Source organism: Dermacentor albipictus, chromosome 10 (assembly GCF_038994185.2).
Source record: "Dermacentor albipictus isolate Rhodes 1998 colony chromosome 10, USDA_Dalb.pri_finalv2, whole genome shotgun sequence".
Classification (NCBI taxonomy): Eukaryota; Metazoa; Arthropoda; class Arachnida; order Ixodida; family Ixodidae; genus Dermacentor; species Dermacentor albipictus.
This window is the reverse complement of record NC_091830.1, coordinates 27,464,619-27,483,970: the sequence shown is the minus strand read 5'-3', so window position 1 is coordinate 27,483,970 and position 19,352 is coordinate 27,464,619. Positions and strand designations below refer to the sequence as shown.

General features: G+C 43.2%; 1 protein-coding gene across 3 annotated transcripts in view; it reads right to left on the bottom strand.

Moving 5' to 3' along the window:
* Positions 1-1,780: 1,780 nt before the first annotated feature.
* LOC139050683 (toll-interacting protein-like) overlaps positions 1,781-19,352 on the bottom strand; it is a 28,468-nt gene continuing 10,896 nt past the window's right edge. For 2 of the 3 annotated variants that reach the window (XM_070527289.1, XM_070527287.1), the window contains exons 3-9: positions 18,306-18,439; positions 16,495-16,543; positions 14,092-14,244; positions 13,333-13,353; positions 12,366-12,459; positions 11,655-11,794; positions 1,781-9,896 (exon numbers count right to left, since the gene is read on the bottom strand). In XM_070527289.1, coding sequence (XP_070383390.1) covers positions 9,777-9,896; positions 11,655-11,794; positions 12,366-12,459; positions 13,333-13,353; positions 14,092-14,244; positions 16,495-16,543; positions 18,306-18,439 — 711 coding nt within the window. In that variant the 3' untranslated portion in view covers positions 1,781-9,776. The remainder of the gene's footprint in view (positions 9,897-11,654; positions 11,795-12,365; positions 12,460-13,332; positions 13,354-14,091; positions 14,245-16,494; positions 16,544-18,305; positions 18,440-19,352) is intronic. The other variant, XM_070527288.1, reaches the window with a different exon arrangement.

The following is a 19,352-nucleotide window of genomic DNA, read 5'->3' as shown; positions in this document are numbered from 1 at the left end:
ATCCTCTTGCAATATAAGGACCACGTGAAACCAGTTAAACTGAAAATTGGTCCATAAATCAGTTGAACTAGCACCAGCTGTCTCGCAAATTGCACAATCGAAAGTTCAGTAATTATTTGTAACGCTCCTATTAAGCCAGAAAAGTTAAAATTTTGTGACACATAGCGTTTATGAATATGTCCAGCATTTCGTCTAAATATAAAATTTCTGTACTGCAGAGTTCTTTCAGAACATTGGGAAACATATACCTTATTATGACAGCATGACGTTTTTGAGCGCTCCCTAAAGGAATTGCTTACAAAGGCCATATTTGATCAACAGACGTTTAGATTAGCAAACAAATTTGCGATAGCGTTCCTCTCAAGTTTGCTGGATTTGATTTTGTTGCCATCTGTAGTTACGCCAGGGCAGCAGGCTAAATTTTTTGTTGCTTGTAGAACAAATTGACGCTCTGGAGCAATATTGCACACACACAGTTTACAGCAAAGCTCATAATCAACGCCCATACTCTGAACTTTGCCTGCATGTTAGATAATTTTGGAAAAACGCTTGTTGCCTTTCGTACGCTAAATGCAAGCACCTTTACAGGGCGTTGCACGGTACGCGTCTCTGTCTACAAAGGGCTCTTAAAACACTTCTAGAACATAAGAAAATGTTGCTTCTCGCATGCGCGAGAACTGCGCAATACAGCTTCGCTTGCTTTGACGTACAAGTTCTTTGGATTTGCATAGATCTGCAGATTGCTTTCCCTATCCCACGAATTGTCAGCCCCGCATGCCGGCATCAAGATGGCAGTGTCGGTTCCAAAATCATGTTCAAAACACAGCGGCCATCAGCTTAGCCAGGCAATTTTTTTAGGGGGGGGGGGGAGCAGGTTGGGTGTCGTCACACATTTTATGCCAGGCATCCTAGTACAGTTCCAAGACTAGGACCATTAGAGTTACAGAAGAGAAGCACAGTCGAGGATGGCAGAAAATTAGGTGGAGTGTTGATGTTAGGAAATTTGCAGGTACAAGTTGGAATCTGCTAGGGCAAGACGGGGGTAACTGGAGACCGCTGGGAGCGGCCTTCGTCCTGCAGTGGACATAATAGGCTGGTGATTATAATGGTCCTGGTACCGCTTAATGGGAGTTGGGAGACATGCCCGACATGCCCCATTCCAGCTCCCTTTCCGGCTCCTGATGTCTGCTGCCCACAGACGCATGGCCTTGCAGATTCACTTCCACTATTCTGACGAAGCCATCGCTGAGGGTGAAGTTTATTCAAGGAAAGTGGCTGTTTGCCTGCTCTGCCAAGCACACACATTTTCGCGCGACAGACATAATTGTGCAACATGGCTTCTCGGTGAACTGCACAAATTTTATCCTTTTCCTTGTTGGTATGTGCTGGTACTGGAGCCAATATAGACGTTACCACCTGCTTAAAGAAAAGGCTGCTAAATTCTGCCACACGATATCAAGCCTACTCTCACGTGACATCACATGGTTGGACAATGTATTGTGTTGGTCTTGCATGTTGTCATCTCCTGAATTGAATGCAGACACATTCCACAGACTTTCTATAAGACTGCTTTGTCTCCCTATGGCCTTGATCATTTTGCCCATATATAATCCATTGACTGTAGAAGTCACTGATAAGTCTCCTTCCATCAGACACTACTCAGCAACAGATATAAAAGGTCATAAGTTCATAGCCTCACGCTTTCCACAAGGCAGTACTGAACAAGTTCTAGAAGCATGAAGAAAATTTCAAACTGAAGAAAAATCTACACCCAGAAGTGTACCGATACGAAAGAAATGTCTTTATTATCACATTGCCACCAAGCAGCAGTTGTACAGGAAAAAGACCAGACACATGTAATAATTATTATACACAATCTTTCTGCCAAAAGGAACGAGGTATATTCTCCCTGTGCAGCCAGTGCACAGATCAGATGGCACGGCTACCAACGCCTCATTCTGACCCACATTCCCAAGGCAACCAAAAGGGACCAACAAATTCGGACCAGTTCCTTCAAGCACTCGCCACAGTGGTCACACACACACTATACTCACAGTTGGATCCAAAACATTGAAATTCATGTCTCGCCAATAATTCCAGGTAACTGCGTCAGTCAACTAACTGTGTTTGACACCCTTTCTGTTGCTTACAGTGCTCTCCAGAAGATAGAAATCGCAGCCTGCACCAGCATGCTGCTGTTCCGCAAAGGCGGATCTAATGTCACATGGCCTCCAATTGGCGCCCCAGGCGGCCAAACTTTAGTCGTGCTCACCACTACTGAGCAAAAAAACAAAAGCTCAACCCCCGCTTCTTGTGTTGCCTCCACAGCCAATCTCTGAGGCCAGGTTGCACACGACCGCTGTTGTTGGCTGCCTGGGGCACAGATCTCGGAGCACACACTATGTGCGACCTACCCTCTGTAGTCTGCCAAGCTATGCATGCTCCATAGAGCAAATCTGGCACATCCAGCAGAAAGACATAATGTTTTCGAGGCACTTATAGACAAGCTGCATGGCGTGGCATCACTGCCATCACCTTCACTACAGGCAAAAAGAAATTTGGCAAACTCTAATGGCATGAATTTACCACAAAGGCAAGGTTAGGTGTCCGAGTTTTCCAAGCTGTCTTACTTTCGAAGCAGTTAACAAGGGCTAGGAAGAGCAGTGCCGTCTAATCTTCTGCAACATAGTCGTTAGCTCTTGTTGCCTGCCCTGCACCTCTTACAAACATGCAGCTTGTCTATAGGCAGAATTTGAAAATCTGGCAGTCGTACAGTAGCCCTGCTTCACACCTTATTGGTTCCACATGCCAATAATGAACAGCTCGCACAGAAAACAGAAACAAACCACACGTCTAGCATGAAACACTGCACAGATCTGTACAGCTTAGCAGCAACTGTGCATTTGTGCCCTAAAGGATGCCATGGTGCCACGTCTGCTGGCCTGTTTCCTTAATCTGGCCCACTTAAAATAAGCATGACTTGTTTTCCAACTTGCTGCTAGAATTAAACTGTGATTTAATGCGGCTCACCCAAGTTAAATAGAATGCACCTGACCCCCCTTTTGTGTTCTAGAAAACAGAACTCGTGCAATTTCAAAAAAGAAAAGCTCTCAGCTACAGGCAGCTGTGTGATCTACTCCGAGTGATCTTTCCATCTTAAGGAAGATCAGAAGGTAATGTGGGGAAACTGGAAGATTACGTCAGCGAAGCCAGTTAAAAAATGTCAGTCTGAAAAACTAAGACAAGCCATTACCTTTCTAAAAAAAATATTCAATGACACTTGTCAGCTAAATGCTAAGTCTAGCCAAGTGATAGCACGCAGCGCACTCTCCGATAAGCCCATACAATGCAATCCAGTTGAAGTAACATTCAGCAAACTGTAAAATCATGATGTTACAGGAGCATAGGAACAAATGGTCTCTGCAATCTTCAAACAGGGGTTTGTGTATATCCAGTGACTAGTACCTGCTCAAAGGCCTGCAACCACTCAAGATAAGCTGCATCATAGAAATTAGGCTTTAAAAAAAGCGAGTCTGTCGTTGCGATGTTTAATGCAGCACTGCTGTGCTGGGTTAAGCAACCAATCATTTCAGATCTCGAAGTTGGCACCTAGTGTAACCTTCACAGTATGTTTTCGTTTCCTACAGGCCAAATTTCCCAATAGAGATGCCTTTTAGAACATCAGGACGTAGCTTCTGTGTTCTCATGTGCAAACTGTACTACCATGCACAATATGCACAGGAGTACAGTCAATGCAAACGTTCACGATCCTGGACAAGCCAATGGTATATAGCATGTAGCACTTTTGTCCACACTGTGCTTGACTGAAAAGTTAGTAAGTGAAAAATCGCATTTGCAGTGCACACTTAAGCAGACTGCCTCATCAACGTGTTCCTTGGTCCTTTCTTCACAACATAATAGCACTGCAGCTTATAATCTGCATGCTCTATGCAATGACCAAGCAATGTCAAAGACATCTGTGAACTTGACACACCTCCTGCAAACTCGTGTTATGCCAACTACTTCATGTCTGCATGGTAGACACACATTGGCACATGACGTGAACATGATCTATAATTGACAAGAAATGTTATTCAACTCAAATGGCCACTCTCCTCACACATTGCATGCCAAGAACAAACACTTTTGAAAACTTTCCCGTCGTCACTGTGTCGTCACAAGCCAGCGAATCAGCAAAGTTCAAATGAAGTGTTGACACACTCATTTTTGTGGGACCCTTGCTTTTGACTACAGTTTTTGTAGGCAGTTTTGAAACCACTTATCCTGTGAGAAACCTGATCTATCATAGGATCCTGTTGACAGAGCTGAAGCTGCACATTACTTGGAAGCACACTGTAATGAGCAATAGCCTCCCTCCAAATTTCTGCGACTACAATGCAACAAACTTTCTCCAGGGATGCAAGGGGTGCCCCTGTAGCACAGTGGCTTCAATATTTTTCACAAACACTGTACATAGGAAAAACCAACAAATTCAACAAGAAACCACGGAACATGTCTAGCGCACAACATCACTCACGCAAGCATGCGAAAAATTTAGCACTGCTCGGTGGTACATTTCCCACAAGCTCCTGCACAGCACAAAGATGCTTGATGATGTTCATGCGCAAGTTTCTTTTCCTCGCAACCTTGAAGGCAGCATTACCAAGAGGAAATAACAATTTTCAACTGCAGATGGAAACAAGGAACAGCACAATACAGTGTTTCGGGCTGCTGGGATTACATTTTCTGAACTCGAGAACAAACCACAATTCTGGGCCATAGGTGGTATTCTCGGGCGGTTGCTTTAGGAGATAGTTTCACTTTCGTGAGACCCTGCATTGGACGCGCTGGAGCATACGGGCCGAGAGCGCTCTTGGCCCAGCGCCAGAAACACGGTCGGCTGTACACGCGAACGTGTCCAGTTCCAAGCCCATCTCCAAATACAAAACTATCTCCAAAAGTGATCGCCCAAGAATATTTCCCGGATCATACCAGAGTACAAATCAGAAACCAGCTGCAAAGCAAGCGAGACGGCAACTGCTAATGATCTCATTGGTCCACAAACGCCATGGGTCCATGAACAACACTATTTATACAGCAACATGTCAAGGCAGATGATGAAATTAATTCTTTCTAACTCCATGAGCCGGGCATGGATGCCAACTGCTAATTTTACAGAGTCGGTGAATAATCTAGTCTGGCGGAAAGATTGCTAAAAAGGTGATTTTGTTATAGCAAAGTCAGTATTTGGACAAACATATCCAAGTTTTCGAAAACGAAAGCAAAAGTATGTTGCTACGACTGCAACATGATCTGAAGATGCATGTGTCAATGATAGAAAAGGCTTTATTAAAGAGGTCCTGAACCACTCCTTAAACTAGGTAAAAAAAAAACGCATTCCACAGATAGCATGCGCTGCCTGTGAACGTATCAGCCAAATTTTACACTCGTGAGTGGTACGTGGGGCATGCGAGTGGAGCGCCAAGTCACCTTTTTCTCAAACACTCTCTTTTCAACAGTTGCTTTCTCCTCACCTTTTTTGGGGCTGCCATATTTTGGAATATAGTGCAAGTCCATACACAAACGCTATTGGTCAATGGCTGACACGAAGCGTCAGCCGACTGTCGTCTGCTTACTCGCCCGCGCTCCCCCATATAGAAATAGAACTTTGGCCACACTGCTCATCGGGGTGCCGTAGCCATCGGCTCTCGTTACTCATGATTGAACTGGAACATTCAACTAGCCTCAAACTATGCGAGGCTAAGGCCCATACGACACGTACCTATGCCTGCCATGCCTCGTCATGGATAGGGTCAGCATCCACAAGGAACGCACGCCAGTTTGTGCTTACTCCCGGCCACTCCTGGCTTGAAGTGCTTCGCATTGAACTTCTTCATAATGAGCAGTATAAAGGGCGCGTCTAGATTCGGACACTATTTGTGCAGGACAAAGCGCGTCTGCACCACATAGCAGGGCCAGGCTAGAGCATGTAGGTGCGCACTACAGCCCTGCTGTGCACTTAGAGTTGTACGTAGCCACACGTAGCTGCATCTGCTACGTAGCACTAATACTACGGCCACCATGGTGTGCTGCGACGACTACACCCCATTCACCATGATGCCGAAGGCGGGGTATCGCCATGTGTGCTCTCCCATTCGTTCAGAATGGAGGACAGTGCAAGGGAACGTAAATACCGCGTTCGAATTGTCTATGCTCATACTAGGTCTATCTGAAAATTTATTTTGGTAATATGTTACTGGGAGGAACCATACTGGTTCAAAGGCATTTTTGAGGCGTCGAAGAAATGTGCTTCAGGGCCCCTTTAATAAAGGAAATAAAGTGATGCGTGCATATAACTGCAAAGCTGGTGAGCACAAGCCATTGCCTAATTATACCTATACATTCGTATGCAGCATGGTTTCGGGTACAGCTCTAGGCTCACTTACAAGCGAAAATTTAAGGCATATTATTAATCAAAAAAGGGGAAAGAACTTGCATTGTATTTAAACAAATGTATTAATCAACAGTGAAATTACACAAGACAACACAACATTCGTACGCATGATCGTTACTGATCAAACCGAAATTTAGCAGCCTGAAATTCTATCCTTGCATTCCAAACTTAGTGCTTTAAAAAAAAAAAAAACCTTACACACAACACCAAAAATTTGCATTCTAAGCCTGCAGGCGAAATAAATGATACAGACGCACCAAAAAGCACCAGCACCCGACATGCCCTTTTTGACAACTCTCGCAAAATGCACTGGGCCCGCGAACGAAACACATGCAAAGTGAAACATATACTAGATAATAGACAAGCATCTTGCTGAAGACTTGCTCAAAGCATATGTATGCATGGTACATGTCACTCCCGCAGAAATTGCTTCAACAGAGAATAAAGAATGCACAGCATTCAAAGAAAAGTAAATCTTATCCACAGAGCTGCAACCAAGAGAAACTACATCTTGGTTGACCTGCAGTGTCAGTATGTGAGTCTTAACACCCTACGAGACATGTGACAAATAAAGTGAGACACTTTTTCCGACCGTGTATTGAAGCAAGAAGCATGTGGCGTTGCAATGGAAAGAACAGTGAAAACTTTTAAGACAAATCGTCTGAAAGAAACGTTCCTGTACGTAATCTTCAATAAATGGGAGCACAAGCTACACATGACTCTTCCGGTGAAACCGCTGGCTGAAATTTCATACAAAGCTGGCACTTCACGGTGGATGAAATTTAATGCCTTGTTTCAATGCATCACTTGCCTATTCAGCTCAATATATATCAGGGATACCCATTATCTGTAGCAATGCCAGATGACAAATACAAGATCTGTGGGAACATAACAGTGGCACCACCTGTGTTTGTTAGGCAAAAACACAGCATATGCCTTGATTTGCTATTAGAGTGAGAGGTGACGTCATGGCTTCACAGTCAAATCTCGTTATTTAGAAACTTTCTGTTTATTCGAACTGACGCTGTGGTCTCATCAAAGCTATGCGTGTTCTAATGGGCGAAAAGCGGCTGGTAATTCGAACATGCAAGCATTTGCGATGATTAATTCAAACATGCTGCACTCTGACAATGCTCTCAGCAGCGTGCCAAATCACGTGGCGGCGCCTCCAACCAGCAGATCTGTTGGCAGCTGCAGCCACACCGCGGCAACGCTGGGCCTAGTTACTTCGACGCTCGTTACCAAGCTCCTTGCTGTTCGGTGCCGTGTTTTTCATTGAAACAATTCGTAGCTGTTAGCAATGGCGTTTACTCCGCATTTGCAATCCTCGCCAATGACTTCGGAGCGCGGAAAGCGTGGCGCATTGCATAATGTCGGTTCCTGAAAGCCAATTTCGCCCCCATACAGCAGTCATATGGAGTGAAGCATACCAGAAGTTCAAAGGGGCAATTGTCACGGAATGTGGTTCGTTTCCTTTAATTATACACGGCGCCATCTCCTATCACAGAACGAGCAACGATACGCCTAATAATTGACTGCAATATGTAAACACAAATGAATAAATCTTGGAGAACTTCCCACTCATGTGTTAGCTCAGTGGACCTGCAGCACTGAAGGTAAGTCCTCCATTCAATTAGCTTTCTTCAATTCGAACTTCTTTTAATTCGAGCAAATTCTTGCGCCCCTTCAAATTTGAATTATCGAGATTCGACTGTATTAATGCAAATCCTACATTGTTAGGGAAAACTTGCGGGATTGCAATGATGGCTCCATCTGTCATTGATGTGCAATGACAGATAGATTGCACACACTTCAGTTCACCATTAGAGTCAGAGGGGGCGCCACTGTACAGTTCCTGCAAATTCCTTCTGCTCTCTGGCGTCGCTACAGGCGACTGCATAATTTTGATCAATTCTGGTCTAAAGAGGCAGGTACTGCCCCCTTCCCGCAAAGGTGGTATTAAATGGACGCACCACGAAACGCCACTATTCCTAAATCAGCATGAAGTTTAGCACGAATGAGCCATCTCCTATTTACGTGACGTTCGGCACAACAGTCATGCCAACTCCAGTGCTGCCACTAAACTGATTCGAACAAGCGCTCCTCGGCAATTCTAGTGCCAACATTTTGTAAGGTGGCACCCTCAGCTTCTGCTGAAAGACCCTGGATTAAGAATGCATTCCGCCGGCAGCTCCTCATTGCAAAAACCACCAAGGAGCGTTCGTGAAACGTTACACCACCTTAAGCTGAGAAACGTCATACTACACTACGAGTTCAAGAACCCTTCTGGGTCGAAGCCTTTTTATAAACACAGCCAGTAGATCTGTCACATGGAATAAACACTTTATACATAGACTCAACTGTTCAACAAACGTCGCCCAAACCTGCGCAGATGACTCCCTGCGGCTAATACCCGTGCCACACGGACTTGACTGGTCAACACCTTAAAGTTTTAATGTCATAGCATGGTGCCACATGGGCGTATTTAATGGCATCCAAACATAATGCCGCTTGCACCACAAAGCGTTCTCACAGCTCATTTTTTCTTCGAGTGCCTATTCTCACTCCCATGTTAGATGTTGCAACCACACATCATACACATTCCAAAATCAGTCTGGAGCAATTCTACATAAGATACGCCTATACATAAATATGAAATATTTTAGCAGCATTGCTTGAACTCAAGCCTGCCAAGTATCATCTCTGACGATGCTATGATTTTGCAAACTAACTTGCTGCATTCATTGTAGCTATCGCCATCCCGACGTTTAATGTAATAAAAATGTTAATGTAGCAGCAACCTTAGGTACAAAGTCATTATGAAATTTAATGTCCTAGACTTCTAACCCTGTAGTGCCCAAGGTATTATATATGCTACATTAAATTTGATCCTTCAAAATTTATGTTTAACACAGAAAACAATGTGTAGCGTGTAGTAGCACTCTTGATAAGCTAGAGTGAGTTTTCAGTCGTGGATAGCCCAGCGAAGCAATGACTAAATAATTATTTACTATACCTCAAATAACAATTGTCTTGTACAAGTAGACTCTCTATGGCCAATAACAAAAGCGAACGAGTTAAAATTTTCATTGGTGTGAAACTGCATTTGGGTATTACAGGGTTAGTGACATTTGCCTCGCCCGTATGGCACAGGTATAAAACGCACCGCCAGCCTCATTTCCGCCAATAGTGCGCTCCATAAAACCTTTACAAAAAAAAGAAAAGACAACAGTCCTTTAAGACATGGCTACATCCAGCTTTGGGTTAAGGTTTCTGTTAGGCCAAATCTTCTCTCATTTAATTGTTATGTACAGGACATTGTCTAGGCACTGGCATCGTTCATGGAAAGCAGTGCATTTACAGCAGCGTCCTTGTTGCCTCGGTGGGACTCTAGGACACCCTTGACCACCTCGGCGTCCATCTCCGGAAACATCTCTTGAACCTGCATTGAGCACGAGGTTGCATATGTTGAAATAAATTGCAGGTTATTTTGCCCAAAAGAATTTTGTTATATTGAAATTCACTATATATTGAGGTTTAACTGCATAATAATATACTTGATATAATAAAGAAGTCACCCTTTTATAACGTCTTGTATATAGAACACCATGTACCATATTTGTTGCATGAGCAAAAGTTATAAATCACATTAAAGTCACGGTGCGACTAATATGCAAATTGCACCTTGAGATGTGACTTCACGGCAGCACAGCGCACGCTGCCGTGAAGCCACACCTCAAGGCAAGGTTTTCCGCCATTCTAAGCTTTGTTATCTCCTAGGAAACCCCGCCTTCTCCCTACCCATGCATGTTGATGCTCCCTTCTCCCCTCCTTTATGGGCGTCCATTTTCCTCCTCTTTATTGGCCGCCATATTGCATATAGTAGTTAGCGAATTGCACAGGCGGCGCCAGCAAACTCGTACATGATCTGTTCCCACGACACTTGGCCAAGAATGCGGCCAAGTGACAAAGGTGCAATGAAATCAACGGAACAGGCACAAATTCTAAATTTAATAATAAATTTCTTGAAGCAGAATTTGTATTTGTGTGTGATCGACAGTGGTTCCAGGTTAAATGCATTTCGCTTGTCGCTGGTCCACTCTTTGTAGGTGCACAAAGTAGCGGCACAAGCCAAATCACATGCCGCTGAAACGTTTCTGGCTAATAATTAGGTAAAGTACACGAGAATGTCGCCATATGAATAATTTCAAGCCACATTGCAATGAGTAATCATTCTAGGTGTCGTTTACAGCTTCTTTGCCCAACCACCTTCGAAGCATGGCATGGAGTCTAATTTTTTATATGTAACGAAGCAAATTTGCAATCTTAGACTTCGTTATATACAGGTTTAACTGATCTTGACGAAGAATTTCAGTGACAAATTTTTTTCCCGCACCCCGTCAATTTCACTGTATCAGAACCGAACGTACATGCAATTTTTGTGTGCAAGCTCAATTCTTGACATTATGTTCAGTAATGAAACTTCGACTATATTTTGCAGGTTCAGAGGTGGAACAGCAATCTGACTTCTTGGTCGCAAAAAGCCAATTTGGCACAGCGATAAGCACGTTTGGTGCAGTGTCGAACATACATTTATCCACTATATGGTCTTGATAATAACTAAAAAACTTTTAAACTATAGTGGAGCCTTCAATGCTGCATTCAGTATATAGTTTACCAAATTAGTTTTATTACTTTTTTAGTAGAATGGCTTTACCTTTGCCTACATCATGCAAAAAAAAAAAAAACACTTCTACCATTTCCACTTGAAACAGGTGTTCACACATTCACCACGGTTTAAGCAAGCAAGAGAAAAAAGGATTCCAGAACAAGGACAAGTAAGGAAAACAATGCCCTAAAGGACATGCATTACTAAACCGAAGTTACAGCAAGGATGCCCAGAGGTTTCTTTACTTCGAACATGCAAAATCTCTCCTGCGTAATTATGCACTGGATCATGTGAAAGCTGTTTGAATCACAATCCCTAGATCTGCTCATCCAATCATGCAGGTTCACAACGAAAAGTCCCCACTTGACAGCAAAATAAGTTCTAGCGATTAAGTACACGTAATAGATGGAATTTCTGCAGTAGCACTGCCAAGAATAAGCAATGTCCGACCGGACATTATCTAAGGCTTTTTAGATCTAACAGCCTCATTGAGCAATCTACCCGCTTGTACGCCAGTTTGTTTTGCTTCACCTGCTTCACGTCATCCTCGGTGATTGGGGCTGGTGGTGGCGGCTGCTGAGCCGCTGGCTGCAAAGCCGGATTGAAGCCGGGGCCGGGAGCCACCATGCCAGGTCGCGCGACAGGCACGGTGTATGGTGGGTACACATAGCCTGAAACGAAGAACGGAAACATTCAGCTGGTACTTGTACATTAAAAAATGTTTCAGAAATACGACTAGTAAAATAAAGGCGGTGGCTTTTATTTTAAGTAAGCTAAAAATGCCTTTAAATGCATTTTCCACAGGATCACAGGAAGTAAACCTGCGATTGGGCAATCCAGGCTTGCCATCAGGTCACGGCAAATACATGAACTATTCAATGGCATCAAATACTTGTTCATACAAAAGTATCTGGTCAGACAACTCTCACACCACACGACACTGCCATGCCTGTGCCAGATAATTTGAAAAAGAACAGGCGAAATGCCGTCAAAAGCAATAAAAAACTTCCCTAATGTGTCTATTTGTCTGCAATATATCCCTGCACAACTAAGCCAAGTACCCGTAGGGTAGAGCACCAGGTTAGCTTTGACAACCTGGCGTTATTAATGTACACCGAAATCAAAGTACACGAGTATTCTCGAATTTCGTGCCCAACGAAATACCAGCTGTTGTGGCCTGGTCAACTTCTTCAATAATAAAGCAAATTTCGCCACACTCGAGATTCACAGGCTTGCACATACCAGCAGCAGCAGGGTACTGCACCACACCCGGCATCATGTAGGGTGTGTTGACCAGAACCACGGGTGGTGCGGCGAGGGATCCCGGAGGAATTGCCTGAAATGATGGGAAAGAAAATCGCGTTAAAGGGACACTAAAGCAAAACAATAAATCAGTTTAGACTAATGAAGCATTGTTCGAGAACCCTGCAGGCAGTCATTTCAAAAAAGTAGTTTGATTATTAGATGAGAAAATGAAGGTCCAAGTATCAGTATTTAAATTTCACGCCAAAACCCCAGCGCCGGTATGCCAGCGGGACGTCAGGGATTCCAAAGTATGTTTTCGAATTTGGGCTGCGTTGGCTGAATAAAGGTTCCCGAAACTTGCCATGTTTAATATTTGGTTCCTTTAGAACACAATGTAGTCAATCTGCACCACTATATATAATTAGCAGGCCCTAGAAGGTGCCATCAAAATCCAAGACGTCACAGCCTCCAGGTGCGAGAACTTATGTAGGCGTCACCACCTGCATTTCGTTCTCGCGCCTTTTCTGGCTTACCAAACGTCTTATCGTTGCAAGAGTGGTCTTTTTGGTGTTGTAGAACACTAATTTGCTGATGCAGAAGAAATAATTTTTCACTTTAGTGTCCCTTTAAGACGCGACTACCTAGGCAGCAACATTCTTGGAATGAAATTGGCATTGCAAGTGGTGCTGCCACGTGACATTATCAGAAGACAGTACACTCCAATGATCCAAGAGTGCTAACCTTGACGAGATGACTTGCACGGCTTCGGTACAGAGAAAAGCTGAAATTAGTTTGCTTCAAATGTCTGCCATGTTAACGTGTCAGAGAAATGATGTTCATTAGAAATGAGAGAAATTACTGGAAAGTGTCATGCACCTGTGACATAATGCCCCGTCATGGGGACCTTGGGGCAATACTAAGCAACATTATATATAGCATCTCAAATCCCCATGGAAAAACTTACAAGAGGACATCCACCATAACGCTGAAAGGCAATAACAGAACTAAAAATACTATGGGCTACTAACAATGCACACAACAAGAACAAAATGTGAGGGTGACAGCCATCCGCCAAAGTATCCAAAGCTAAAGCAAAATGTCTGAATTTTGCATTAGGTTCTCGTAGGCAATGTTTACCTTCAGAAAATGCAGTGAGAAGCTGCTGGGCATTTCAAAATCCAGTTGCCCTAAGAAAATAGAAAACAGTGAATCTGGCTTTTATTTATTTTCACATCAAGTTCTTTGATGTGCGTGAAGGTTGAAAAAGTGGCTAGAAGTGGCTGGTGAGATGGAAACTAATTTGGCACAAAGGCTGGCATACAGAAGCTGATTATATCAAGCCTGAACAGAAGACAAACAATACAAAATGAACTTAGAAGGATCCTTTATCTTCCTACATTTGCCGGTACGCTTGGCAGCATGATAGTGTATGTGACAATGTTATGGTGAGCGTGACAATGTGAGTGATGGCACACACAAGTGCGTGGTGTTATATGCGACAGTGTGGTGGACGGTGAGACAGCGTATGCGATTTCTCGCAGCAGTGTGCATGAGGGATGCTGCATTTTAAGGCTAGATAGAGTGCAGTGGGCAATGCCATGATCATGCGTATCAAATTCAAGCAATTTACCATAAGAGTTGTTCTTTTGTTTCACCCTGTACAGAGTTACATTGCAGTTGGAGAGTACAGACCACATATAAGCCCTCTTGTCGTTGCACACACCTGATAGGAGAGGACAAGGTTGATGTTGCCTTCCTTGGACTCGCCCTGGCGACCCGACAATGGGTGCCAGATGTCGACGGTCTGGCCAGAGAAGACAGCCTCCGGGATGACCACATGCGCCCAGGCTATCTTCTCGTTAACTGTGAATGCACACTGCATACCACCACACACACACAGACCAAGATCAGCTTGTTTTCTTTTGCCATTTTTTTACACTAACTCAATGTACAATGGCCTATGTTTTCCAACACTGAAAGAAGATATTGCACTTGCCGCTGCTTGCTTTTTCACTCGAACTATGAACGATTACATTTCCTGCATCGTTTATAAAAGAATGGGCACTGTCATTCACCTGGTTTATCCAGATCTTCAATTACCAATACACAGCAAAACAAGTTTATGTCACTGCACCATTTCACTTCTCGACAGCAAGTTGAACGTTTATTTAAGGTTCTTCCTTTTCCCTCTTTTTAATGAATGAACCTGGCATTTCAAAAAGTAGTCTTCTCTGATGAATGATCAGGACAAAAAAATTTAATCTTGCAGACTAGATCTAGAACAATGCAGCGGTAAGCATGCAATCTTCACTTAGGTTTTGTAGATAATAACAAATGCACATATGTATGAAGCATTCTACACATTTGACAAAACCAGCGCAGGAAGTTAGGTCTTGAAAAACTGTTCAAGAGCTCCACCAGATGCAACTTGAATGAGGCCTATCTCTCCTAGCTTCTGATCTACTCTCAGATTATGTTAGTCATGGGTCACGGTATACTGGCATGTTAAATCCTACAGTAACTCGTATGGCTGCATATCAGTAACGATACCAATTCTCCTATAAGAAAACAACTTAAAAAATAATAATGAAACTGCCTGGCCACCACATGCCCAGTTAGTTCTGAATTGCAGTCAATGTCTCATTTTTCATACTCCATAGGGGCCGTGAAAACGTCAGAAAAATCAAACAGTCTGAAAAAGCAAATATATGCCTTTTCTGCCCCCAAGGGGCTCAAATCGCCACAGGCAAGTCCGAAATAGCTCTGAAGGCCTGTCAGCACTTATTAGGCATATCGGTGCTCATACTGTGACAGGAGACGGCGGGTTCACGCGTGTTTAATTAAGTAATACATAATGTGTCCCGTGACAATTGCTCCTGTGCACTCTTCGTATCTTTCACCTCAATACTTTGCATCTGCTTCACCGTGTAGCAGTGCTGTATTGAGGCAAAGCTGACTTTCGATAACCAGCATTACACATTGCATTATGGTTCATGTCGGCCTGCACTGCCGACATGAAGCCTTGTGTGTATGGAGCTGGTTCATTTTATCATACCTCAAGGTGCACGCCAACTCCTAAGGGAAAACTGACACAAAAATTCTTGTCCTTCGTAGCTTGAAGAGACAACTCTCAACACAAGTAATTACGACATGAAGCCTCAATTTGCTATGTATGGAACCAATTACCAATTATCTTCTAAAGAGTCCCAAACCACCTCTGACGTTTTTTTCTGTACATATTTTGAATATGTGCACACACTGCATACAGCATACCATGACGATCACCATTTGTGAGCATAGTAGTGCTAAGCCACCCCAAGAAAAAAACCACAAATTTAAACAACCAATTGCAAGCTCCTCTCCGGGCTTTTCCAGACCCTCTTTCGCACATTGCGATGCCAGCAGAGAGCTGCCCGAGGTGTCACCAGGCTCAAAGCTGTCAACTGGTCGGTCAACGAGGGAAAACAACATCAACATGACGAGAAACAGTTGTGTATTCTGAGAATGGAGGGGGCCTCGTCCACTGTGAACCACTTATCATTGTATGAAGCTTCTATTAAGTCAACATTGCGCAAAAGGCAATTAGGGCTGAACAATGGCAGAGCCTTTATTTCTGGTGTGTTGACGCAACCCGTAGCTTTCCGTGCACTGCATGGAACTGGTGAGAGTATGTGGCGGGAAGACGAGGGCGTCAGTGGGGAGGGTAGCAAAGGTGAGCGAGAAACCACACTGGCCGCAGTGTATCAAACGCTTGTAACTTTGCTGTTATGGCATCATTTCAAAAAATTCTTGAGGGTTGTATGTTCACTGTAGATTGGTACACAGCTACCAATAAGAAACAAGTTTCCAAACTCAAGGGGCCCTTTAACATAGCCAGTTCAAAGTGTATGTGAAACACAATGCAGCTTAGAGCTTGAAGCTGACCATGGGCTACATCACAGAAACCAAATGTGGGTGGTCATGGTGTATGACAAACCACTTAGTAATATGACCTGTACCATAATTACTAATTAGTTTAATGCGAGCTCCAATCACCACTCGTTTGCTATAGCTCGTACTAAGTGCAGTAATATATGTGCAAAGCGCACTGCCAAAAGAAGAGTTCAAACTGTAATTGTGTGCTTACCTCATCATAAATTTCTACGAGGAATGCTGTGACGCCTGGTGAGAGGAAGCTGCAAAAAAAAAAAAAAGAAAGTTCTTCAACTTTGCGTACAAGAGTGTGCCAATTGTATTACTCAGGAGCACAGATTACCGACAAATGGGATTTTAAAATTTTTCTGCAGGATAATTTGCCCAACATACAAAATCACAAGCACACTCATATGTTTCCTTTAAATCTCAATCAAGTTGTTCAAATCCTGACAATTTATTTTTCATCTTCGTCCCTTAATATTAATTTCCTTTAGTCATAATCAAACTTAAAAGTCAGAATATGCAAGACCTCTTCATCAGCCACCAGAAACTAGCTTGCCATTACGAATTCCCTAAACTTCATTCCAATCAGATCGTCAAATCCTTCGTTGTGGCATTATTTTTTTATCCCTGTGCATCAGAGTGCCCATTGCCAAACAACTTCCCCTATGTAACAAGTTTTACAAGTATGTCTACTTGACCAAGATGTGTAATATCCACTATATATAAGAACAGTGCTATACTATACTATATATAAGAACTAACAGAAGCTGGACATATTACAAATGCAAGTAGGCTAATCTTTTCATTCATTGGTATCTGTTCTGATGGCCATATCTACATGTTGCTGCAGGATTTAACTTGTCTTGTTCAAGGATGTGTCAATGTGTTTATGTGCATCATCCTGGCATATGTACCTAACATGCATGCTTGGTGCAATTCACTTAGTCAAGTGTTGTTATTTTTTGTGCTTCGTTGGACATGCTAATTTTCCAGATACAGGTTATTATGTGGCACATTAGACTGATTGATACTTTGTTATGTACTGCCTACCCTGAAACGTCTGTGCTACTTTTAAACAAAGAAATAAAATAAATGAGGCAGAAAAGAGGTTGACGTTAATATTCAAGCGAATGTGCCTAATAGCCATTGAAACGCGGGGTCCTTAAATCCATGTCAACACAGTCGCAAATGCTTGTAAGTCACCCGTGCAACTTTCCTTGGGGCTCAGTGACTATAGCGTTCTGCTGCCAAGCCCGAGGTCACGGATTCGACTCCCAGCCAAATAAGCCACAGTTTGATGAGGGCAAGTGAAAAAACACTCGTGCACTTAGGTTCAGTCACTTTTCAGTGTGCAACAGGCAATGCCTAATCTCAGGGGTCGTGCCGAGGATCCGTTCATTCCAAATGAGGTATGCCTCACTTCCAGCCAGCAGAAATGAAGGCATTTCTTTTATCTATTCCTTTTTGCATCACGAAAACCTACTTTTGTAAATATTTTGGTACGAATGAACTTGCATTTCAAACGTTAAATTTTGCACAGAAGCTGCTGTATACTGCCTGAAGCTAGGCTTCTGATGCAGCCCAAAATTTGGTTGCAGTTGGCCTTAAACCATTTAACTCCCAAGTTTTTCCAATTATTTTCTTACTTCAGCCAATTATTCTGCATTGTATTCGTATTCGAAAAATACAGCTGTAAAGTTTGTCTCTTATATTCCCCTGAAGTACCAATGAATGACATCTGCTTAAAGAAAGAGTGTTTCCTTCAGCACACATGTAAGGTTCAAGCATAAATATGTGAACAGATGATAACAAAAGGAATCGAAAGCATGCAAGGATATTTTGAAACACCGAAACTCAAATGCCCAACACCAATAATTTGACAAGTGCCATTCATCTCTAAGAAGCAAAGCAGAAGCAGCTGAGGCCTAGACGAGTACAGCTCATCCTTGGCAATATTGGTGGAAACAACCAGGATGAGAATGGCTTGCGCACGGCAGTTAATGGGTTGAGAGGCCTTACCAATGAAACAACTTGTTCCAGTGAGGGTTCTTGGCACCGTTATAGTCTGTGTGTGTCTCGTACACATTGTGTCCAATGCGAATCCGCACGTAAGGGTCCATCCGTGTGACGCCATAGTTCTTCACCAGCTTTGCCTGCACATACAGCACAAGCACTGAAATTGAGGCTTCCATTTTTTTTCCGGCATCCTACAAGGATCCTTTATCTTCCTACATTTGCCAGTGCGCATTGAAAGTACGATGGTGTATGTGACAATGTGATGGGGTGCATGACAATGTGACGCACACTAGCAAGGCACCCAGCGTGTGCTTGATAATTTTACTGCACACGCCACCGTCCCCTCAAACCTCCCCTGCTACCATTCTTTTTGGCACACGCTTGCACACTTTCCCCTGAACCAACAGTGTATGGCGCACAATAAGAGCTTGCCTCGCTTGTACATCATATGAGACATGACAGCAAGGGAGTCTTGCTATTCTGCTGCACCACTTCGACGGCCACTTTCTCATGCGAGGTGCACCAGAAATCTGATGCACCTGCATGAAATTCAGCCATTGGACTATTTGTGTCTGTGGTAGTTTCAAATAATTGCCTCGTTATTCCTTTGCGGAAGCAGCGAAATTTCATTATATTCTAATCATGTATAAACACAATTCGTTATATTGAGGTTCAATATACATGATGTTCTATGGACAAGAAGTTCTAAAAAGTTAGATACATTGATATATTGAGAATTTTGTTATACTGAAGTTCGCTAAAATACTTGAGGTGCGGGAGCAACGTCGACTATTTCATGCGCAATTTTGCTTGAAAAGCAGTAAGCCAGATGAGAAAATGCAGAAGTGGAAATTCTGACAAATTCAGCAAAAGAGAACACGCTACACATTAACATACACTTATCGCAGCAAAACATGCATATGCTGTGCCTTGTAAAGCTTCTCTCAATTTTTGGAGCACAGTTCAACTCATTACCGCCTTAATATGCACGTGATCATAACTAGCATAATTATTTCCATCTCTGCTTTGAATTTTTAGGCTCTATCTCAG